This window comes from Carcharodon carcharias, chromosome 13 (assembly GCF_017639515.1).
Source record: "Carcharodon carcharias isolate sCarCar2 chromosome 13, sCarCar2.pri, whole genome shotgun sequence".
NCBI classification, from domain to species: domain Eukaryota; kingdom Metazoa; phylum Chordata; class Chondrichthyes; order Lamniformes; family Lamnidae; genus Carcharodon; species Carcharodon carcharias.
Window position 1 is genome coordinate 118,482,244 of NC_054479.1, and position 25,288 is coordinate 118,507,531.

General features: G+C 42.2%; 2 protein-coding genes across 2 annotated transcripts in view; one reads left to right on the forward strand and one right to left on the reverse strand.

Moving 5' to 3' along the window:
• The first annotated feature begins 13,232 nt into the window (after positions 1–13,232).
• On the forward strand, positions 13,233–15,400 carry LOC121285451 (transmembrane protein 60-like). Its single transcript, XM_041201885.1, has one exon. The coding sequence runs from the start codon at positions 13,675–13,677 to the stop codon at positions 14,071–14,073; it is 399 nt and encodes a 132-aa protein (XP_041057819.1). The 5' UTR covers positions 13,233–13,674; the 3' UTR covers positions 14,074–15,400.
• A 6,480-nt stretch (positions 15,401–21,880) lies between these two features.
• LOC121285844 (lysine-specific demethylase RSBN1L-like) overlaps positions 21,881–25,288 on the reverse strand; it is a 76,733-nt gene continuing 73,325 nt past the window's right edge. Inside the window, exons 6-7 of the mRNA XM_041202727.1 lie at positions 23,875–23,983; positions 21,881–23,127 (exon numbers count right to left, since the gene is read on the reverse strand). Coding sequence (XP_041058661.1) covers positions 22,633–23,127; positions 23,875–23,983 — 604 coding nt within the window. The 3' untranslated portion in view covers positions 21,881–22,632. The remainder of the gene's footprint in view (positions 23,128–23,874; positions 23,984–25,288) is intronic.

Here is a 25,288-nt window from a genome sequence, read left to right on the forward strand (position 1 = left end):
TTGCCTCTGGCTGTCTCCGTTTGGCTCTACCAGGCTTTGCTTGTCCCTGTTAGGCTCTGCCAGGCTCTATTTGGCTCTGACGAGTTCTGGCAGGCTCGATTTGGCTCTTGCAATGTATGTTTGGCTATGTTTGACTCTGCCAGGCTATGTTTGGCTCTGTATGGCTCCATTTGGATCTAATTGTCTCTGTTTGGCCCTGTTTGGCTGTTTCGTTCTGTTTGGCTCTGTTTTCTCTTCCAGGCTGTTCAGCTCTGCATGGCTCTGCCAGGCTATGTTTGACTCTGTTTGGCTTTGCCAGGGTCTGTTTGACCCAGCCAGGGTCTGTTTGGCTCTGTTTGGCTCTGTTTGACTCTGCCAGGTTCTGCTTGGCTATGTTTGGATCAATTTTACTCTGCCAGGCTCTTTTTAACTCTGCCAGGCTCTCTCTGGCTCTGCCAGGCTCTCTTTGGCTCAACAAGTCTCTGTTTCACCCTGCCACATTCTGATTGGTTTTGTTTGGATCTGCATGGCTCTGTTTGTCTCTGCCAGGCTCTACTTGGCTCTGTTTGACTCTGATTGGCTCTGTTTGGCTCTGTGAGGCTATGTTTGGCTCTGTGTGGCTCTGCCAGGCTCTACTTAGCTCTGCCATGCTCTGCCGGTCTCTGCTTCGCTCTGTTTGACTCTGCCAGGGTCTGGCTCTGTTTCGCTCTGCCAGGCTCTTTTGGGCTCAGTTTGGCTCTGCTAGGCTCTGCTTGGCTCTGCCAGGCTCTGCAGTCTCTGCCAGGCCCTGTTTGGCCGTCTTTGGCTCTGTTTGCTAATTTATTTTTTGCTGATAAATGATTCCCTCTCATCTCACACTGTTCCCCTCTTTTTAAGCTCTCCACTTATCTCTAACCTCCTCAAATATCATCCTTGATCCTTCTGATTTTGCTACCATGTCAACTCTAAACTTTTTCTTTGCGAGTTCCTCATCACCTCCCAGTTCCATTCCCATCTGTCAAACAAGTGCCTGTTTCAATCCTTCCAATCCAGTTTCTGCACCAGAATGGCCCTGTGATTGTGGCACACTGTCTCTTGTGGTCCTCTTTAATCACTGCAACTTTGAACACAGTTAACTACACCTTTTTCCTCCAATATGTTTTATCTGTTGTTCACCTAGGTAAAACTGCCCTCACTTACTTCCACTCTTATTTATCAGCATCTCTCTTTCCACGTTACGCTGCCATATTTGGAGCAGGACCTCAGTAATTGTGATGAGAACAGAGGTAGGCAGGCCATAATTTCACGCATCCAGCTGGTGTGCCAACTGAGGATACCATCCCACTCCCCGAACCATTTTTCTGGAGGCTAAATTGGGGGTGGAATGGCTACCTCCTGTAAGCAGCGGATAGCTTCATAATCTTATTAAGAGGCCATTTAAAGCCATGTATCAGAGTCAGCTGGAATTTTCCCATTACCCTGTGGGTCCTCCATGTCATTGTCAGCAGAGCAGCTGCCTGGAGGTGGCCTCCTATCACCAGACTATGGGGACCAATGCTCCAGCAGACTTTGAGGGCTGTTAGAATCATGTCTGTCAAGACTGAAGGTTTCTTTTACAAAATGGAAGGATTTGGCATGATCTGGACATGTGGATGCTAGCCTGGGATTTTTTTTTAAAGGCCATAAGCTCACCATGGAACTGTGAACAAGCAGGCCTCTTCCAAGAAATCACCTAACCTATATGGTGTTTGAGAAGGAGTTGTTTGTGTTGAACTGTAAAGCGCTCTAATTAAAGAGAAGCTGGGAGACAGAAAGGCAATCACATGGGAGAGAGGAAAAAACTTGAGTTGTGAACCTGCTTGTTTGGAAAGCAGTCTTGTTGGAGACCAAGCTGATGAAGGAAGGCTACCTTGACTGGCTCCCTCTTTCGACCTTGTCTAAAATTGTGTGTGGCTATCAACCTGTAGCCAGAGAACCCTCATCTGAGTGTAACTAATCTGCGTTTGGGCCTGTAAAGCTGAGACCAGTGGTGAGAACGTCCTGGCATCCACTGGGACCAGCACACGAGAGAACTCCAGGTCAAAAGCATCATAACCCTGCGGACTTCATCCTTTATTTTATCACGTCCATCCTCCAAAACCCATCTCTGCAGAAAGACTCTATCTGTTTGTCCTTTGTTTGTCTGTGTGTGTATGTGTGTTTTTGTGTTTATGCTGGGGGAATTCTTTAGGAAGAGATAGATAGTTATATCTACTGATTACAATTTTGTGTTAACCAATACTGGCAACTTGGTAAAAGAAGTTTTGTTTCAGAATAAATTAATCATGCTGATTTTTTGAAAGAAGCCTGGTCAGAGTCTCATTTCTTCTGGGTACTGGAGGTATAGGTACACAGTTGGCCATTTTGGTGAGAAAATTAACCATTTAAATTAATGGTATGGCCTGTGAGGTAGTGGGACTTGATAATTTGTGCGGTCCTCCCATCCCGGTCATAACAGGGCCTCCTGCCTATTTCATCACAGTTGCAGCCACAGGCTACCCTGTGGAGGGATTTCCTTTCCACAATGGTGACCAGCAGCTGTGATTGTTTTTTATTTCAGGTTTTTTAAAGTTGATTCTCTCTTCCTTACTTGCAATAGCAGGCTTTAGCTCCTCCATTCTGGAGGGCCTCCTGTTGACCCTCCAATTTCAAGAGTCTACCCATCATCCTTAATTGGATGGCAGCCAATCAAAGCAAATTATTGTCATGTGGCTGTTCCCAACACAGAATAGGGTTGGGATTCCCCTTTGACCCCAACATTGGGGTCCCAATACAAAACGTGAAATCCTGCCCTGCAGTCTACCAAGGTACCATCTTTGGACCCCCTTCTCTTTCTCAGCTAATGCTACCCCAAAACATCCACAGAAATCAGAACTTCCATAAGTACGCCAACGATACCAAGCTCTACCTCTCCAAGACCTCCTTCAACCCCTCCACTACTCTATCTATTTGTTTGGATGAATTTCTCCATATAAGTACTGGGGAGATTGAAGCCACTGTCTTTGGTTTCCTCCATAGTTTCTGTACCCTTGCTTCTGACATCGACCTCCCAAACCATTGTCCGCTTAACTAGAATCTTCGCAACCTTGGAATCCTGTTTGCCTCACAGGTCACGCCCTACTCCCATATCCCCTCCATCACAAAAGCTGCCTACCTCCACACCATAACACCAGCAACCACCACCCCCACCTCCAACCGAAACTCTCATTCATGCCTTTGTCACCACCAGACTTTACTCAATGCCCTTCTAGCATCCATCCCCTTCTCCCCACAAATTCCAGCTCATGCACAATCTGCTACTCATATCCTACCCTGCGCTAATTCCCATTTGCTGATCCCCTCTGTCCTCATTCATCTACATTGACAATCCAAACCGCCAAAAAGTGTATCTTCGGTAGGATGATGTAAGGTGGCAGTGTGTCAATAGCCACCTCTAGGGATAGAATGGTCCAACATCATTAATTTGTACTCTAATTTCTTGTGAGCTACCAAGCTGCATTTGTAGGTCATCGTTATGAGATTAAATTTCCTGGACTCAGCAGCTGAGGTAGCGCTTGAGCTTGTTCCAGTTCCTATTGTACCTGGACTTATTCTCCCTCTGTATTCTTTCTGACCCTCGCAGAGTGGACATATCTGTGTTGGTTCTTGCCAGTGCAAAACTGCATGACGCAGGGCATCATGAGACATGTCATTTTATCTGCCAGTTGCTCACTTGAATGTCTAGAAAAACAGAAGAACATATTTCAGAATGCTGATAGTAAGACATTCCTTGAGACAGGACTTAAATGGCAAGGCATTATTGTGTAATATGTTGTGGTGTCGCAGTGTGTACCAGGCTTGTCCAGGAACTGGCCCACCATGCCTCTCTATCCAGCCCACCAAGCATTGTCCAGTATACAAGGAAGAACAGCAGAATTGGATTTGAAAGATGTTGTAGAGCTGCTCAGGCTCTACAAAACAGGTTGTTTCCTTCCTGTATTTGCTGCTGATGTGGGAAGCAAACAGACTGGATGAGCAGCTGGCAGAGGGAAGATAAGTAGCATCCATCAGTTTTCAGCTTCCAGGGCATGGTAGTGAGTCTGCAGGGATTGGGCCAAGGGCCGGGAGCGGGGTTGGGCGGGGCCCACTGGAGGCTGGAGAAATGTTGGGGTGGGAGTGGGGAGGCCAGAACAGGAGCCTGACAGTATGTGTGTGTCTGGCTCACTCCCAGTCCCAGGGTTCTCATTCACCCTTAGCCCCACACACCAACACACACTTAAACCCACTCACATAGTGGGTGCAGGTGAGGTTGAGTTGGTGGGGCAACCCGAGACTGGGAGTAATCTGGACACACAAACTCTTACCTTCTCACGCTCTAAAGGTCGCCTTATTAATTATTCATTATTGTGTTTTATAGCTCAGCAAATTGTTTCTTTTCATAAAAAGATTCATGTTTATTGTTGTGCCAAACCCTTTCTTTCTGAAATTTGTTCATTGGCCCCTTGCATGAGAAAAAAATTTGAAATGTGGTCTATCATGCGAAAAGGTTGAACAATCCTAGGATATATCTTTGTGTGGAAATGAATGAGTGAGTAAATGAATAATTGAGCAATAAGATAAAAAAAATTATGAACAAAGGAGAATACTAGTTTGTGCAAAGCCGCCAACCTCATGCTGCCCCCAATTACTTTCATATAGTGTGAGCCATTTAGCGGTGGTAGCACTCTCGCCTCTTGGGTCAGAAGGTTGTGGGTGAGCTGAAACCCATTCCAGACTACATAATCCAGATTCACTCTCCGGTGCAGCACTGAATGCTGCACTGTCGAAAGTGTCATCTTTCACATAATTTGCTAAACCAACATCAGTGAAACAGATTAGCTGGTCATTATCATTACCTTATTTCTGTTTGTATGACCTTGCTCTGTGTAAATTGGCTCTCAGAATTCATACATAACAACAGCACTGCACTATATAAATGCAAGTGAATTCTTTTAGAGTCTCCAGTATAATTAATAAAAGGTCTTAAATAAGGTGAACCCCCTCTCATCTGCTTGGCCTGTTATGTGTGCCCTTCACTTGCAATTTTATTGAAAAAGGAACATATGTTGGAGTGAAGAAAATAAGAGAGGTGTGTCATCTAAGTGCCCAACACAGCAACATTACAACGTTACATGAACCTGTAAACATGCAGCATGCAGGTCCTTTGTGTTGTTTGCACATTTTGTGTCTGCTGTTTGCCACATTTAATGGACAATAAAACAAACAAATTGGCATAGTATCAACATAGAGTATCTGTTAAAACATGGTTTGCCTGTGCATTGGAAAATACATCAACAGTTGCCTGGTGTAGTGTGCACTCTGCCCTATATCCTTGCCTTGAACTTGGTTCTTTCTCTAGTTTCTTTCCTATCTCCCCTCATGCCCTGAGTACACCTTGTTCATGAGACACACCTTCTGTTCTCTCAGCTCTATTCCCACTAAACTACTTTTTAAAAATTAATTCACGGGATGTGGGCTTTGCTGGCTGGGCCAGCATTTATAGCCCATCCCCAATTGCCCTTGAGAAGATGGTGGTGAGCTGCCTTCTTGAACTGCTGCAGTCCATGTGGTGTAGGTACAGTGCTGTTAGGAAGGGAGTTCCAGGATTTTGACCCAGCAACAGTGAAGGAACGGCGATATATTTCCAAGTCAGAATGGTGAGTGACTTGGAGGGGAACTTCCAGGTAGTGGTGTTCCCATCTATCTGTTGCCCTTTTCCTTCTAGAAGGTAGTGTTCATGGGTTTGGAATGTGCTGTCGAAGGAGCCTTGATGAATTCCTCCAGTGCATCTTGTAGATGGTACACGCTGCTGCTACTGTGCATTGGTGGTGGAGGGCGTGAATGTTTGTGGATGTGGTGCCAATCAACCGGGCTGCTTTGTCCTGGATGGTGTCAAGCTTCTTGAGTATTGTGGGAGCTGCACTCATCCAGGCAAGTGGGGAGTATTCTATTAAACTCTTGACTTGTGCCTTGTAGATAGTGGACAGGCTTTGAGGAGTCAGGAGGTGGGTTACTCGTCGCACAATTCCTAGCCTCTGACCTGCTCTTGTAGTCACAATATTTATATGGCTAGTCCAGTTCAGTTTCTGGTCAATGGTAACCCCCAGGATGTTCATAGTGGGGGATTCAGTGATAGTAATGCCATTGAACGTTAAGGGCGGTGGTTGGATTCTCTCTTGGTCATTGCCTGACACTTGTGTGGCGCGAATGTTACTTTCCACTTGTCAGCCCAAGCCTGGATGTCCAGGTCTTGCTGCATTTGGACATGGACTTCTTCAGTATCTGAGGAGTCGCAAATGGTGCTGAACATCGTGCAATCTTCAGTGAACATCCCCACTTCTGACCTTATGATAGAAAGAAGGTCATTGATGAAACAGCTGAAGGTGATTGGGCTGAGGACACTACCCTGAGGAACTCCTGCGATGATGTCCTGGAGCTGAGATAACTGACCTCCAACAACTACAACCGTCTTCCTTTGTGTGAGGTATGAGTCCAATCAGCGGAGAGTTTTCCCCCTGATTCCCATTGACTCCAGTTTTGTTAGGGCTCCTTGATACCACACCCTGTCAAATGCAGCCTTGATGTCAAGGGCAGTCACACTTACCTCATCTTAGAAGTTCAGCTCTTTTGTTCATGTATGAACCAAGGCTGTAATGAGGTCAGGAGCTGAATGGCCCTGGCAGAACCCAAACTGGGCAGGTTATTGCTAAGCAAGTGCTGCTTGATAGCGCTGTTGATGACCCCTCCCATTACTTTACTGATGGTTGAGAGTAGACTGATGGGGCGGTAATTGGCCAGTTGGATTGTCCTGCTTTTTGTGTACAGGACATACCTGGGCAACTTTCCACATAGCCGGGTAGATGCAAGTGTTGTAGCTGCACTGGAACAGCTTGGTTAGAGGTGCAGCAATTTCTGGAGCACAAATACTTTAGGTGGAATATTGTCAGGATCCATAGCCTTTGCAGTATCCAGTGCCTTCAGCCATTTTTGATATCATGTGGAATGAATCAACTTGGCTGATGCTGGGGACCTCCAGAGGAGGTCCACTCGGCACTTCTGGCTGAAGATTGTAGCAAATGCTTCAGCCTTATGTTTTGCACTGATGTTCTGGACTCCTCCATCATTGAGGATGGGGATATTTGTGGAGCATCCTCCTCCTCCAGTGAGTTGTTCAATTGTCCACCACCATTCACAATTGGATATGGCAGAACTGCAGAGCTTAGATCTGATCCGTTGGTTTTGGGATCACTTAGCCCTGTCTATCACTTGCTGTTTATGCTGTTTGGCATGCAAGTAGTCCTGTGATATAGTTTCACCAGGTTGACACCTCATTTTTAGGTATGCCTGGTGCTGCTCCTGGCATGCCCTCCTGCACTCTTCATTGAACCAGGGTTGATCCCCTTGTTTGATGGTAATGGTAGAATTGGGGATCTGCTGGGCCATGAGTTTACAGATTGTGTTCGAGTACAATTCTGCTGCTGCTGATGGCCCACAGCGCCTCATGAATGCCTAGTCTTGAGTTGCTAGATCTGTTCGTAATCTATCCCATTTAGCATGCTGGTGGTGCCACATAATACGATGGAGGGTATCCTCAATGTGAAAGTAGGATTTCGTCTCCACAATGACTGTGCGGTGGTCACCGCTACTGTCATGGACAGATGCATCTGCAGCAGGCAAGTTGGTGAGGATGAGATCAAGTATGTTTTTCCCTCTTGTTGGTTCCCTCACCACCTGCAGCAGGCCCAGTCTAGCAGCTGGTCATTTAGGACTCGACTAGCTCGGTCAGTAGTGATGCTACTGAGCCACTCTTGGTGATGGACATTGAAGTCCCACATCCAGAGTACATTTTGCACCCTTGCCACCCTCAGTGCTTCTTCCAAGTGATGTTCAACATGGAGGAGCACTGATTCACTGAGTTGTAATCAGGAGGTTTCCTTGCCCATGCTTGATCTGATGCCATGAGACTTCATGGGGTCCCAAGTCGAGGACACCCAAGGCAATTCCCTCCCGACTGTATACCACTGTGCCACCACCTCTGCTGGGCCTGTCCTCCCAGTGGGACAGGACATACCCAGAGGTGGTGGTGATGGTGCCTGGGACATTATCTGTAAAGTATGATTCCGTGAGGATGACTGTTGCTTAACTAGTCTGTGAGATAGCTCCGCCAATTTTGGCACTAACCCCTAGGTGTTAGTAAGGAGGACTTTGCAGGGTCGACAGGGCTGAGATTGCTGTTGTCATTTCCGGTGCCTAGGTCGATGCCAGGTGGTTTGTCCGGTTTCATTCCTTTTTTGTGACTGTAGCTGTTTGTTGCAACTGAGTGGCTTGCTAGGCCATTTCAGAGGGCATTTAAGATTTAACCACATTGCTGTGGGTCTGGAGTCATGTGTAGGCTCGACCAGGTAAGGACGACAGATTTCTTTCCCTAAAAGGCATTAGTGAACCAGATGTTTTTTACAACAATCAACAATGGTTTCATGGTCATCATCAGGTTTTCAATTCCAGATTTTTATTGAATTCAAATTCCACCATCTGCCTTGGCGGGATTAGAACCTGAGTCCCAGGAGTATTACCCTGGGTCCCTGGATTACTAGATCAGCGACAATACCACTATGCCGTCCCCTCCCCGTGAACGTCCCTTCATGGCTCCCATGTTAGTTGACACTGTTAACAGTTCTGTCACCTCAGGTTCTGTCCCTCTCAGAGTCGTTTAGGACAATGAAGGAGGCCACTTGACCCATCTGCCAGCTCTCTATAGAGATCTGTCATCACCACCCCTCTCCTCAAAAAACCAACCCTTGACCCTCTGTCTTTGCCAACCTCCCTTTCCTCTCCAAACCTTCAAATGTGTTGTCACCTCCCAAACTTGTGCCTACCTTTCCTGGAACTCCATGTTTGAATTCCTCCAGTCAGGTTTCTGCCCCTGCCACCCTACTGAAAGGGCTCTTTTCAAAGTCACAAATGGCATCCTATGTGATTGTGACAAAGCCAAACTATCCCTCCTCACCCTTTTTGGTTCATCTGCAGCCTACAATTACAAATTATCCTCCTTCAATGCCTCTTTATTGTCATCCAGTTGTGCAGGAATGTAATCACCTGCTTCAATTTTCATCTATCTAATCATAGCCATAAAATCGTTATCAATGGCTTCTCTTCCTACTCCTTACCTCTGGTGTCACCTAAGGCTCTATCTTTGGTCCCTTCACATTTCTCATCTTCTTGCTGTCCCTCTTCAACATCATCCAAAAACAGGTCAATTTCCACATGAGCATTGATGACACTCAGCTCTACCTCACCATCACTATTGATCAGGCAGTGACTAGTGGGGTACCGCAGGATTGGTGCTGGGACCCCAGTTATTCACAATATATGTTAATGATTTAGATGGGGAACTAAATGTAATACCTCCAGATTTGCAGATGACACAAAGCTGGGTGGGAGGGTGAGCTGTGAGGAGGATGCAGAGATGCTTCAGTGTGATTTGGACAAGCTGAGTGGGCAAATGCATGGCAGATGCAATATAATGTGGATAAATGTGAGGTTATCCACTTTGGTAGCAAAAACAGGAAGTCAAATTATTATCTGAATGGCTATAAATTGAGAGGGGGGAATGTATAACGAGACCTGGGTGTCCTTGCACACCAGTCGCTGAAGGTAAGCATGCAAGTGCAGCAGGCGGTAAAGAAGGTGTTGGCCTTCATAGCCAGACGATTCAAATACAGGAGCAGGGATGCCTTGCTGCATTTATACAGGACCTTGGTAACACCATACCTGGAACATTATATGCAGTTTTGGTCTCCTTATCTGAGGAAGGATGTTCTTGCTATAGAGGGAGTGCAGTGAAGGTTTACCAGACTGATTCCTGGGATGGTGGGACTGACATATGAGGAGAGATTGAGTCGGTTAGGTTTATATTCGCTGGAGTTCAGAAGAATGAGGGGGGATCTCATAGAAGCCTATAAATTCTAACATGGCTAGACAGGGCAGATGCAGGAAGGATGTTCCAGATGGTGGGGGAGTCCAGAACCAGGAGTCACAGTCTGAGGATACGGGATAAACCATTTAGGACTGAGATGAGGAGAAATTTCTTCACCTAGAGAGTGGTGAGCCTGTTGAATTTGCTATCACAGAAAGTAGTTGAGACAGGGGAATAGCACTAGGTGAGATGCTCATTCAGAGAGCTGGTGCAAGCACGATGGGCTGAATGGCCTCTTGCTGTGCTGCAACAATTCTGTGATTCCTCCAATTAAATTTTGTCACTACATTGTGCTGTCACTAAAACCATGTATTTCAACCTCCATAACATCATTGTCTCCTCCCCTGCCTCAGCTCTTCTGCTGCTGCAACCCTCATCAATGTCTTTGTTACCTCCAACTTGACTATTCCAATGCACCCATCTGGTGCAGGTACATCTGAGTGACTTGTTAGGTGATTTCAGAGGGCCGTTAAAAGTGAACCACATAGCTGTGGGTCTGGAGTCACATGAAAGCCAAGATGGCAGATTTCTTTCTCTAAAGGGCATTAGTGAACCAGATGGGGTTTTATGACAATCAACAGTAGTTGCGTAGTCAGCATTATTGAGACTAGTTTTCAATTCCAGATTTATTAATTAATTTAAGTATTTAATTAACTGAATTTAAATTCCAATTCCCATGGTTGGGCTGGAACCCATGTCCCCATGTTTTGCCTGGACCCCTGGATTACTAGACCAGTAACATTGCCACACCATCATCTCCCCCTTAATTTTAACATTCTCAACCTTCTTTTCAAATCCCTCCTAGCCTCTCCCTATCTCTGTAATCTTCTCTCTCTCAGATATCTGCACTACTCGAATTCGGGCTTCTTGAGAATGCCCGATTTTAATCAGTCCAACATTGGCGGCTGTGCCTTCAGCTGCCTTGGCACTAAGCTCTGGAGTTCCCTCCCTAAACCTCTCCACCTCTGAATATCGCTTTGCCCAGGACACCCCTTAAAACTTACCTCTTTAACCAAGTTTTTGGTCATCTACTCTGATATCTCCTCATGTGGCTTCATGTCATATTTTGTTTCATCTCTTGCTCATCCTTTGAAGTGAGTATGACCATGTTCATCATCTGAAGTATTTGGTTGGGTTCTGCTGGATATTTAGGTAACTGCTAAGGGTGATCTGTGTCCAGAAGGTTCTACTGCAAATAGGACAGGATACTTGCCATTTATTAGTCCAAGCCTGAATGTTGTCCAGGTCTAGCTGCATGCAGGCATGGACTGCTTCACTATCTGAAGAGTTGTGAAAGTGACAAATCAAATTTGTGAAAACAATGGTAGAGTCCAGATAACAAATGGAACACAAGGAAGATGACAAAACAGAGATGCACAGCAGTGAAACAACTTTTCAGGTAATGGCTTAAAAGCAAAAAACTGCGGTTGCTGGAAATCTAAAACAAAAATAAAAATACCTAGAAAAACTCAGCAGGTCTGACAGTATCTCCGGAGAGGAATACAGTTAACGTTTCGAGTCCACATGACTCCTCAACTGAACTATGCTGTTGAGGAGTCGTGCGGACTCGAAACATTAACTGTGTTCCTCTCCGCAGATGCTGTCAGACCTGCTGAGTTTTTCCAGGTATTTTTATTTTTTTTCAGGTAATGGATTGCGTCTTTTCTTAAGTGCAATAACTTCATTCCCCATAGTAGGTATATATTTTCTGTCCATCAAATGCATACAGAACACATTTGGTACTTTAATAAAAGCAAAATACTCTGGATGCTGCAAATCTGAAATAAAAATAGAAAGTGCTGGAAATATTTGACAGGTCAGGCAGCATCTGTAGACAGAGACCAACAGTTAACGTTTTGAGTCAAATGCGACTTATCTACAGTAGAAAACTTGAAATGTTATCTCTATTTCTCTCTTCACATTTGACATGTTCACCTTTTAAGTGTGCTGTTTCCTCCCTTGACATATCTTACTTGAAGCCCATCTGCCTGATAGCATCATCCTTGCCAGAAGGCTCCCTGTTGCCTTGTAGGATTCCTCTAAGTCTCTCTGTACCCCCTACTACCACCAGGATCAATTATTTGACATGTAATGGGACTGATTTTACCTCTGCGTAACTGAATGAGTTTTGGGTGAGTTAAAATTGGGCTATAAAATTACCACATTTGTCTCTACCTGAACTCTGCATATACCAATATTTTAGAAAGATAGTGAGATTCAGGTTCTGGTTAAAAGCTACCCTTTCATGCTGATTCGAGAAAATAACATTATGCTTTAACCTTCTTTACAAATTCGAACAGCAATGTATGTTTCACTGCCTCAGTATCTGCTAATGTCCTTGCATTAAATCAACAAAATAAAACCATCTAGGTACATAACAAAAGGTAAATGGGAAATGTCCATGTGGTCATTATTATCTCCTGGTATTTGTTCTTGATTGCCCTCAGAAATGGGGGGAGGAGTGTTCTCAAAACTATTTTTAATTGGTTGAGGATATTTTTAAAAATTGGGAAGTGAGTCTTCATCTTTTTGCCTATCCCAGCAAAGTACTTGGCTACTGATAGGAAGTATTCGGGGTTTCAGGGTTATGTTGTTTAGTGGCAACATGACTGAATGGAATAGACTAAGTGGACCAGTTGGTCTTTCTTTGCTCCTCTTTTTGTATGTTAGATTGTCCACTCTCTGCCGCTCATTGGTAAATTGCCCTTGCCCCATTATAGCAGCATCCTTATCCATTGCAGCTCCCCAGGCACTTCCACCTGAGGAAATATATCACCTAAGCGCATGATTTTACAGCAGTGCCATTGCCAGATATTATCATTTGGATTTCACCAGTCCGATAATCCTGAATAGGTGAGAATATTTTTCGTAAATTCTCAATTATCTCTTCTAGGGGATTATTTTCTGTAATTTCGTTTTTAGAATAATTATTTCTTCCCCATTTCTCGCCTCCATAAAACATACTGTAAGTAAAATTATGGAAATTGATTATTGACATGTTATGTAATTACAAAAAATAAACCCTCTGCATAAAACAGAGTACATACAATAGCGGAAAAGGTTACTGTTTTAGAGCGGCCTTTGATTCACTGTTCCCGGAAGTGTGACACATGGCTGATTGACAGTACGACCTCACAATTGCAAACGGAATATATTGAAGAAATAATTTAAAACACCAATTGCCTCACGCTATGGGTGGGACTTTGGGTGAGGTAACGGCTACGTATTGCTTGGCTTTACTCGAAGTAAGGGGTTCGAGAGGGAAAGTCGAAGCAAAGCGAAAGGCCCTGGGCAGTAGCAGAGAAGCATGCGAAGGGGCTTAACGTGTATTTGAGCTGCAGCTTCGCCTGCTGGCCGTGGGGAGGGCGATCCTGCGGTACTGGAGGGCTTGTTTGATTCAGACCTTTGTTACGATGGCCAAGCGATGACTTGAGTCAACACTCGGGAGTTTACGAAATCGAAGTTATGTGCCAAAGTATTATGCCTGCATCAAGAATAAAATGGAGAAAACAATGTGCAGATGTTAAATCAAAGAGCGAATAGCACTGACGTAAGAGACTTTATGAAAACATGAAATGAAACTTATTTTCTTAACAGTATTACCTCTCTCGAAACATTCTGTTTCTCGAAACATTCGGAGCAAGCATTCGGGAAACGAGCAGCGTACCCTCCGTCTGTTTTAGATGAGAATGTCATTAGCGCAGAGGGTTTTAATGACCTGGCTCTTCACCTTGCTCTTCTTAATTGTATTGGTGCTGAAATTGGACGATAAAGCTCCTTGGAACTGGAACCTTATCTTCATCCCGCTCTGGATTTTTGATACCATCCTTTTAATGATGTTAATCGTGAAGATTATCGGGAGATGCAAATCGGGCTATGACAGGAACGGCAACAATCTCAAGAAGGAAGTCTGGTACCTCTGCGCCATGCTGCTTAAATTCGGCTTTCTGCTAGCGCTATGCGCCAGGCTGGAGCATTTCGCACAAATGAAACTCATATTCGTTTTTATACCTCTTTGGCTCTTACTCATCGGGGCAGTGGTTGATCTGGCGTATAATATCTATTCTATGAGACAAGACTGATTGGGTGGACAGATAGTCTTTTGTTGCCATCTTAATTGTTGCTCCAACACCAGGTTTAATGCGGAACTTAATCGAAGTAACATGTAAGGCACGTTAAAATGGTGTTTTTCATGTTTTTTTTTCAAATCTAAATGAACTCTACCGGATTGTAAATGTAATTTCTTAAAACTGCTTCCTTTGTGCATTATGTGAAGTTATCGTAATATAATCATGTAAATGTGAAGGTTACTTAAAAATCCTGTAAATGAATGCAAATCATGACAGGACGTAGTTACACCTGGGGTTTGTTCAAGCAAATAGAGTATGGAATTGAAATAATTTTTCAAAATATTTTATAACAGCCAGTTACTTCACACTGTAGTGCTGTTGGTAACAACGGTACAACACAAAAGGAAAGTACTTGTGCTTAACGCTTTATCCTTCCCCAACTATAAAATACTTTAATTTTTAAATTAGGAAAATAGCCATATCCCTGCTATATGCAACTTCTAATTTATGATAGGGTCAATTCGAGGGCCAAATTTACGAACTTACCAACTGCATATACACCAGTTTTATTAGGCAAGGGCTGCAATACTGACTTGAAACTTATTCAAAACATGCTTTATTTGGCAAAGTGTTAAGGATTGCAACATTTGCAAATCTGCACAAATGTCAAATAGCACGTATACCTTTTTATTCACGATGTATTAAATGTTAACAAATCGTAAAAAACTCTTACATTTTGCGGACATATTTCCAAAACAAATGGACATGGATTGGGAAAGATGTGCAAGATACAATGAACAAAGGGGAATTATTGGCAACTGCGGACTAGCGTGCAGCAAGTTTTGCAGGCAGGAACAATGTTATAGTGGTGTTCATTTCTTGCACCTATAAGATAGAGGATAGTAAAGTCATTCGGATTATAAGGGGCAGAGATATAAATGTTCCTTAGCCCTAAAATTTTCAAGGAAACTGTCATCGACCTTAGCAACGCCCAACCCTACCTCGCCACGACTCGCTGGATCCCTGCGACGACTGACTCAGTTCTCTGTAAACTCGCCCACCAATATAGATTGTACAGCACAGAAACAGGTTATTTAGCGCAGTCTGTACCAGTGTTTATACTCCACATGAGCCCCCTCTAACTCTATCCGCATAGCCTTCTATTCCTTTCTCTCTGGTGTGTGTCTAGTTATTACTTGCCTCACCTACTCCTTTATTGCTGAAAAAAGACACGTCTAAGCTTTTTGCCTTGCACTCAGGACACTAAGAGGAAGGCAACAATTTATACTGTATGTGAAGAAAGTGCTGAGCGATTGGCAAATGGCATTGCTATGGAGAATGCACCACTGACAGTTAACTGCCAAGCATTGTTTGAAATTTAAACTAGACAGCTCGACCCTGATTGGTCAAGCCATTGCCCTGAGGAATGAGTCAACAAATGGCTGTAATTTATTTTGTTTAGCTGAAACAAGCACAATTTAGGTACAAGTTCTTTCTGTCAGAACAAGGCTGTGTATTAATACGTGTAGCTTCCAGTGCACTACACTGCAAGCCCGACTCGGGATTACTCATAAAATGTCCAATCATGAATTCACATCTAATATTGGACAGTGTTTTGAGTTTTGCAAGCATGGGCTGGGTGGGTACATCTGTAACCTGCCTGTTGGGAACAGTGGCTGGGATATGCTGTTTGATATGATCTGACAGTCTACTTTCACTGAATCCTACATCTTCCCATTCTTTGAGTACATTAAGTTGTGCTTGAATTCCCTATTGGATTTATTAGTGACTATTATGTGGCAGCTTAGTTGGTAGGACTACTCACCTCTCCAGTGCAGCACTTAGGCAGCATTGTGCTGTTGGAGATGCTATCTTTCAGATGAGATGTTAAACTGTGGCTTCATCTGCCTGCTGGGGTGATGTAAAAGCTTCAGCTATTCTGACGGCACTATTTTGAAGAGCAGGAGAGTTACCGTTAGTGTCCTGGCCAATATTTATCCCTCAACTAGCATCACAAAAAAATTGCGGATGCTGGAAATCCAAAACAAAAACAGAATTACCTGGAAAAACTCAGCAGGTCTGGCAGCATCGGTGGAGAAGGGTCATGAGGACTTGAAACGTCAACTCTTCTCTGCCGATACTGCCAGACCTGCTGAGTTTTTCCAGGTAATTCTGTTTTTGTTTCACAAAAAAATTGATTACCAGGTCACTATCACATTGCAACTTGAGAGTTTGCTGGGCACAAATTAGCTACCAGGTTTCCAATGTTACAACAGTGACACATCAAAAAGTATTTCATTAGTTATAAAGCGCTTTTGAGACGTCTGGTAGTCACGAAAAGCACTATATAAATGCAAGCCTTTATTTTATCTTATATTTATGGCCAATAGTTTTGGTTTCCTCAAGCAGAAACATCTTGGCTATTCCTACCATACCAAACTTCCTAATTTAAAAAAAAGACTTTCATTAGGTCACCCCTTAACTTTTGCTTTTCTAGAGAAGAGCCTGTTCAGCCTTTCCTGACAAGTATATCCTCTCTCCTCAGCTGACCTCCTGTAAAATAATAGTAGCTGTATCTTAACCCATACTGAGTCCTCAACAATCACCCTCTTCCACACTGGTCCAACAGCATCTGAATTTGGGCTTTCTCATCCTATTCAAAACTCCTCCATACATTACCACTCACTTCTTCCAACCTCATCCAGTCCCAGCCCAATTCTTTGTTCGTCTGACTCCAACCCTTTTTCCGCCACTGCCAGCCAAAATTGATGTTGAATGGTGAGTCAGTACCATAACCTCATTAATGTTGAGAATGGATAGGGCCAGTCAAACCAGATTGAGTTCCTCAATGTAGTAGTGAGCAGTTTATCCAGCTGCACAGCAGTGGTACAGTAGGCTCCATGTTTGAAAAACATACATCCAGTTACTGGGCAAATTTGATGAGAAAGTTGGTGAAGGTTAGGTGCCAAATAACATTTACATAGTGTATAAGACTGCAACAAGCATAAAGTGCAGGAGGCAGTAGTTGCAAGAGGAATGGGGCAACCAACTGGAAAATTCTCGTCAGCAATGCTTCAAGGGCATCCTTGCACACTTTGCCAGCCATGTCCTCAAGCACCAGCAAACAACAATCATCCTGTGAGAAGTGGGTGGAAAAAGGCAGAAAATGGAAACAAGAGCTTTCCTTCTGGATCAAATAGGGAGATTTTTTGTATTTTTCTACTAAGTATGAACTTAGAATTGGATTCAGATAGTAGGAAAAAAGTTCCTTCACCTCCGTGACATGGCATGATTAACATGGAGACACATTGCAGGATTTAAAAAAAATACCTCAAAGAATTTAAAACTTGAGCAATGTTCAAGTAACTTCAAATGGATCTTTGAGGGTGATGTCAGTCTGGAATGCGCTGCCTGGGAGGGTGGTGGAGACAGGTTGCCTCACATCCTTTAAAAAGTACCTGGATGAGCACTTGGCACGTCATAACATTCAAAGCTATGGTGCTGGTAAATAGGATTAGGTAGGTAGGTCAGGCGTTTCTCAAGTGTCGGTGCAGAATCGTTGGGCCGAAGGGCCTCTTCTGCACTGTGATTCTGTGAAAATATACACACAGGCTGAAGGTACTGAAGATGGCAGCCCGAGGAATGTCACTGCTCACTGTCTTTTCCAAACTGACCTGAGGATCTTTGGCCTATTATTCAAGAGAGCAGCCATTGATTGAGAAGGTTCTGTTTAATTCCCCCCCACCCACCTCAGTAAAAGCAGTGGGTTGGGGAAGTGGTAGCTAGTTTTAACGACAAGCCTATTGGCAAAACTGACATGGAAGTTAATGTCACTTCCCATAACTGGTTGGGAGCAAAATGATATATGGGTAGTAAGGTTTAATAAAATACTACAAGTTCAGAGCTGTAGTTAGAAAGAAAGGTAATGTTAAAAACAGGTCAGCCAGCCCACAAAACCAAATCATCAAATTTATTATTCAAGACTTAAGTGAGGTTGATTGGATCAAATTACATTTGCGTTGACCATTACTCTGTATGTTCAGTTGGTGTCTTGTGAAATAAAATAATAATTTGCCTCTGGACTTGCCTCATTTTTCAGTTCCCTTCAGAACTATTGGAGAAGTGCACAAAATACAGTGTCCAGTTCAGATCATGAGTAAATTTAATTGATATCAGTTATACTTTTGTATAATTATTAGGCTGGTCCTCTCCTGAACTCATGATACTCAAACCACTTCTAAGAGCGACCAATACTGCTGTAACTGGAAGAATATTTAAGGCAACCCAATACTTACTCCCAATGGCTTGGTCATTACTTCTTTGAAATGCTACAACTATATGCAAAATTTGCAGATTGGGGCAACAAACAAATTGTCTTTAGCAGCTAACCCCTCTCATGCTATGTTGAGGGGAAGACTGTAAATTACGTGAGGTGAAACAAGAAAGGCTTTTTTTGGCATAAAGACACTTACATAGTTACTCTATTTTGGTTCAGCACCATCTTCATTTAAGATCAGTTTCTAGAATTGACACTTGGATTCTGTATGTTGGGGAAGAACACATCTCTGCATGTACAAACATTACATCAGGAAATCTAAGAAAAATCGTTTCCTCCCAAATATTTAGTTCAGATTGTGCAAGAAATATATTCTGAAGGGTGAAAAGAATGGCTGTTTAAGTACTTGCAACATTAATTTGCTGCTAGTTATTTTATAAATCAATCTATTTATTTGCTGGAATGCAACTCTGCTAGTGCAGTTTTATGTGAATCTGCTTATAACCTTTAAGCTCACAGTATTGAATTTTTGCAGCACTCAGCATCAGTTGCTGGTTAACCAATCTCAGTACAGTGGCAGAGAGGTACTATGGCCGGCTCCAGAAGAGGAAAAAGTCAGCCAGAGTTCCACAGTAGATTAAGCCTGTGGAAAATGCACTTATGAGAGGGAAGGGCAACCACATTTAGCTATGATATCCTCATGATCAAGTACTCACTGTTTACAGTCACACACTAAGAAATGCTGAGGCCACTTTTGCAACTGTAGTCCTACAGGAGTCATGCCTCAAGGAGAAGGCAATAATTGCTGATGATACAAAAATAGATGATAAGGAATGTTGTGATGAGGACATTAGGGATCTGCAAGGGGACTTCGACAGCTTGAATGAGTGGACAAAAACTTGGCAGATGGAGTTTAATGTAGGAAAGTGTGAGGTCATGCACTTTGGTAGGAAGAAACAAAAGGCAGACTATTATTTAAAGAGAGAGACACTCCAAAAACAGAGGGATCTGGGTGTTTTTGTGAATGAAATGCAAAAGGTTAGCATGCAGGTGCAGCTAGTAATTAAGAAGGCAAAGGGAGTTTTGGCCTGTATTGCCGGGAAGTTAGAGTTTAAAAATAGGGAAGTCTTGTTACAACTGTACAGGGTTGTTGGTGAGGCTGCACCTGGAGTACTTTGAACAGTTTTGGTCCCTGTATTTAAGAAAGGATATACTGGCACTGGGAGCAGTTCAAAGGAAATTCACTAGGCTGATTCCTGGGATGAAGGGGTTTACTTATCAAGAACGGCTAAACAGGTTAGGCCTTTATTCATTAGAGTTTAGAAGAATAAAGGGTGATCTTACTGAAATGTACAAGATTCTGAGGGGGCTTGACAGGGTAGATGTTGAGAAGGTGTTTCCACTAGTGGGGGAATCTCAAACTAGGGGACATAGTTACAGGATAAGGGGACACTCACTTAAAACTGAGATGCAAAGGGATTTCTTCTCAGGGGGTAGTGAATGTCTGAAATTCTCTACCTTGTGGAGGCTAGGTCACAAAGTATTTAAAGAGGAGGTACATAGATTTTTGAAATATCGGGGAGTTGAGGGCTATGAGGAGCTGGCACGTAAGAGGAGTTGAGGCCTGGGGCAGATCGGCCATGGTCTTAAGAAATGGCAGGGCAGACTTGAGGGGCCGAATGGCCTACTCCTGCCCCTATTTATGTTCAAATAAAAAGGCACAAATTGCTGGACAAAGAGCTTTACAGAACAAATATATAAAATGAAAAATATTTTTTTCCCCTCATTCTGCTGAGGCTCCCAACAAGTCTCTGCAATCTGGTCCAACTGTCTCTGCAATAAAGCATCAGAGCTGTGTCCTATCCACTCTTCATTCACCATACATACCCATTTTTAATTATATAGATCCAGAAAAGTTAATTTTTACTTTATCAATACAATTGTAGTGCCCTTACTACTGGCTCAACTGAGATGAACTGACTTGACATAAAGCATTAATCAAATTTTGAGCCCTCCTGGTTTGTATGGCCTAGGGACAGACTTTACCCATTATCCATTGGATTGTCAATAATGAAAATTCTTGCCACAAAGTGTGGTAAATCTTAACGTGCATATTCACATAACATTGCAAACAGTAGAGATTTGGACATGGGAATACCATAACACCACATGTGGAAGAATGGTTATTTGATCTGGTGGTTTTGATATGCTCTTGATTATTTGTGAGGCAGGATGGGGTGGAAGGAGAGAAAGCAATGGAACAGGGATTTAAATCCAGCCCAAATTACATGAAAGGCTAGCTCCATAAAGCAATACTAATTAAAGCTGAAGTGATAATTTAAAGCATGTCATATTCATGCCAAGATCATGGTCGCTCTCATATGTTACACATCTAGTGCAACTGCAGAAAATTGTATTCAATATTAATGAATTATACAAAGAATGGCCTGGAATTTGTGGTCCTCATGGTGGTGAAACTGTCAATACTCAGTCATAACTGTGTAAAACTGACAGCAAATTCTGGCATCCACACAGGCTGTTAAACACGGAAAAACAGGAATTGTTGTCAGTGATATCCTGCTTCTCCACAATCATCTCAGATACAATTAGCACAAGCAACTCACAGTAATTGACATGAACGAACATCAACTTTTTACGCACTGTGGTCACTGAAAACGTTAATCCTTGTTTAATCTGGTGCAATTGACAACTAACAGCATTCTAGGTTATTACTACTGCTGAACCACCTTTCTGGCCCTAAAACACTAATTTTACAACTGTGGAATCTCATTGCCTCAGAAAGACATTTGAAAATTGCATGATTTTTATAAAAGCTATTTTAAAATTTATGATATTTCAGCTTCCACCTTAATCCCATGTGTAAACCCTAGTCTTTATTTTGCTTTCTGTACATTGATTAAAATGTGGATTATAATCCTTGCTTTTTACCTCCTGCTTTGCATGTTGCGAGAATTCTTCAGTCCGATTGGCTGATGGCGCCAAATTCCAGTCAAGATAGAGGAAATTCATGTTCTTAAGCCCAGTAAATCTTTTGATACCAGCTTTCTGAGGTCAGTGGCAAGCACCATCGCTGCCATTGACCACAAATTCCGAGGTGCTATGTATGAAAGGTACACCAATATGTGCAGCCTGCATCACAATAGCACAGACGGACAAATTATTTGAAAATGAAATAGTCTTATGTCTGAACTGAATTTACAAACTTGAAGCTGACACCATAGAACATTAATTTGGTCAACCTTACTGCAATAGGGAAATAACTCTGATCCAAAGGCAACTGAGCACTCAAAAACTAACTATACTATGTCATTTTGAGAGGCTGGAATTTTTAAACTCCTTCCTGTCTAACTGATGATGAAAAGGGATAAAACAGCCCAATTAAAAGGCTCAGCACTGTGCGAGATGTTAGAACTACAATTGATTTAATAAAGACAGTGTTTGCAGAAACTTAGTGAAGAGATGGAGAGCCTTATAAACTAGTTTCCATGGGGTACTGGTACTTCAGTGTCTTAGACAACACCACATAATGAATATCTTTATTTTAAAATCTAGAATATGATCATTTGCACTCAATTCCCTTCTCCTCTCCCCCTGGGAGAGAAATAAGAAAATTCTGATTTGTCTGCACGGTTACACAAACTTTGTCACGTCTACATTAGGTGAAATAAAATAATGTAGGTGTAAAATAGCCAAAGGCTACTACTTTTGGTACTTACGTATATATAAAAAACATTAAAGTACACTGAACCTTTATTAAGTGGTTCAGATTTTAGTTTGAAATCGCACTACATAATTATAATAAAAAATGTATTTACACTACTTTGTTGACACAAATACCAGTATTCAAACTTGCAACTAGGTTGACATAAGCTCTATGGATAAGCTTGAATTTGGAAACAATTTTGGCTCAGCTTACAAAAAAAGTATATGCCGAGGTCAACTCTGCTTCTATCCCTACTACTTTTTTATCTAAAAATAAAAAAGTAATTTTTTAAAACTTTTTTTTTTCCATTTAACCTGCAGTGTGACAGTGCACCTGTCCCTTAAGTGCTGTTATACTTCACAGTTATGGACAGGCACTGAGGAATGTTACAAAGCTACATGTACTTTTCTGTCCTACCATGTAACAGTCTTAAGAACAGTAACAAGCTTGCCCCATAGAACTTACATAAGCAAGAACATATATTGTACGTCACACCATTGTTAAGATACATTTAAAAAAAAATAAAAGCTCCAAAGAATATACACAGATATCAGTGAGAAAAATTCTGTTGCTACTCATGCAAATCTGGGTTTACTGAGGGTAGCTGTTGTTCATCTCCACAGTCAGTTTGGGTATTTGAACACACTAGGTCTTTTGACTCAGTTACAAACTGTGATTCAGTGCTTTTAGACTCCACTTTCATTTTTGGGAGTTCTGTGATATTAAGTTCTATTTTGACTTCTTGATGTCTTGCATCTTCAGAGGTAATGTCACCCCCCTGCTTTTTGTCCTCAGTTTCCAATTTGATAACTGGGCACTTGGTGTCTGGTGGCAATTCTGAACTTTCAGAAGCACATTCTTGAGCAGATGGTTCTCCTGCATCTGGATGATATTGTTTCAACCTCACATGCCATGCTAAGCTGCATACTGCAGAGACAGTCTTGAACTGGTGTACAACATTCCGGGGAATGAAATATACGTCATTGTCATACAACTGAATTCTCGCATAGCGAATGCCTTCTCTTCGTATCTGGTTGAGCTTTGCATCATCTACCCATTGAACACACTAAAAATAAGGTGAGAAAACAGGGCTTAGCAATGAAAAGTGCATACCACATTTACCTCAAAAATAGATTATTTATAAAAATAGTTTCTGGTGCACAGATCATTGCAATCAATGATCTTTGTTTCCCAATCTACTAGTTAGAATTAATTAAATGGTTGCCCATTTGGGTTCACCTTTGAGTTTCACCAGTTCTCAATTTCTCCACCAGATGGAGTGCACACCTTGCTCTGGCAAAATGTTTTCTATGGACAGGAATCGATAATTGGTCTGGAACACTCTGGCCCACATAATGTCACTCAATTGGCTGGAAAGACTGCATTGCTGACATCAGATTATATAATCCATGACATTTTCTTCAGGAGTCATTTATTTTTCCTAAAAATATTGATTTTTAATCATTTTCTTTGCCAAATCTCTCTCCTTCTCTCAAAGGCATTGCCTACATCTGGTGTATTTTTCAAACCCTATATTTTCCTCATCCAACATCCATATACATGAATTTTTCACAGGATCATTGACTAATAACCAGGGATGGAACATTGACAGATTTTGCGCTTCCCATGCCAGAAGTACTGAATATTGCATCACTGTCCCAGCAAGCTCAGCACAAACAAGGGATACAGAACGGATCTGCGTTTCACAGCCACAGGGGTAAAAGCCAAGCAAATAAAAGCACACATAATACCATATAGATCAAATTTACAATTAGTTTTAAAATAACTAGCAAGTAGAGTTAACTAGAATTACCTGAGATAATGGTGGCTCATGCAGATCTAACTGTAACCTCTGCACCACCTCTAGGAAGTCTTCTGAATGAAAACAAATCACATCTTTGGTTATACGGGGTTGATCAGACCTGAGAAAAGGGGAAAATTATTAACTGGATTTAATTTATAAAACAACCTATATTTAAAGCAACTGTTCATTTTATTAGGTACTAAAAAGTGGTTGTTTGCCAGTTAATGCCTGTGCTTTTTCATATGGTGTGTGCACGACATCAGCTGTTACTATTGTAGGTAGCAACAAGTGAAATGCTGCACTTCCACACAGAAAAGAGTGGAAGTTTAGAGTGAACACAGACATTTTTCAAAGTGAATGGCTATTAGGTGCAACACACCTAGAGAGAAATCTCACCTATTGGCCTTCTCAACATATCCTTCAAGTTCTCTCTAAAGATACATCCAACTGTTGTTTGTACCCATTTGCACTCTACTTCAATGGCATTTCATGGTCATTCATTCCACCAGTCAATTACCCATTTAATGAAAAAGTCCTGCCTGCCATCCCTTCTCATTCCCAAGTCTCTTGTATTTACGTGTGTCCCTGGTCACTCCAGACCATACTGATGCAACATAAGCAGGAAGATTTATAATTTTAATAGGACTAGAGTTGCTTACCTAACCTCTTGGGAGATGGTACAAGGGGCACTGGAAAAATAGGTTTAAAAAGGGAGGTGAGGAACATATTCTCTACATTAAATACCAGATCAAAAATAAGTGCGAAAAATGAAATTCTACCGTTTCAACTCTTCCCTTCAACTTAACATGTGTAATATGTAATGCTATTACTCAGCCTAATTAAATCCCCTAAGGGATTGGAGTAACCGCAGATATAGCTTCAGTACTTGCTTACTCCTGGCCTTCTATAAATAATCATGAAAAACTCCATGGTGTGATCTTACTTTAGTCAATCTACCTGGCTGCATTCTACAGACGATGATCCCAAGATCTGAACAAGGCAGGGCTCAGCATGCACTATTTTTAAAAAATCTAGATCTATCGCTATTATTATCACATTTAACTCAGATTAATGTTTTTTCCCTCAGTGCCCTTTTTAAAATCACAAACTACAGAAAAAACTATTAGAATCATATCAGCAAATTACACATTGAGAATTAATCAATAAACTAGGTCATATCAGCCACAGTAGATCTCCTGCCAATGCTAATGCAGTTTGAATACATGCCAATACACCTTTTCTTTCTTAACCATTGCCACCATTACTGTACTCGTTACTTGGGCATGCTGTTTCACCAAACTCTTCCCTCCCTAGAACATGTTTACACAGGAATATAGAATAAAAAGCAATATGGAGCTGTGCAACAATATGACCGGAACTCTTCTCAACATATCTATGTGGATTAAAGTGCAAAATCCAATTT

Coding starts and splice junctions, on each gene's coding strand:
- LOC121285451 (XM_041201885.1), top strand. CDS start 13,675: ATGAGAATGTCATTAGCGCAGAGGGTTTTAATGACCTGGCTCTTCACC.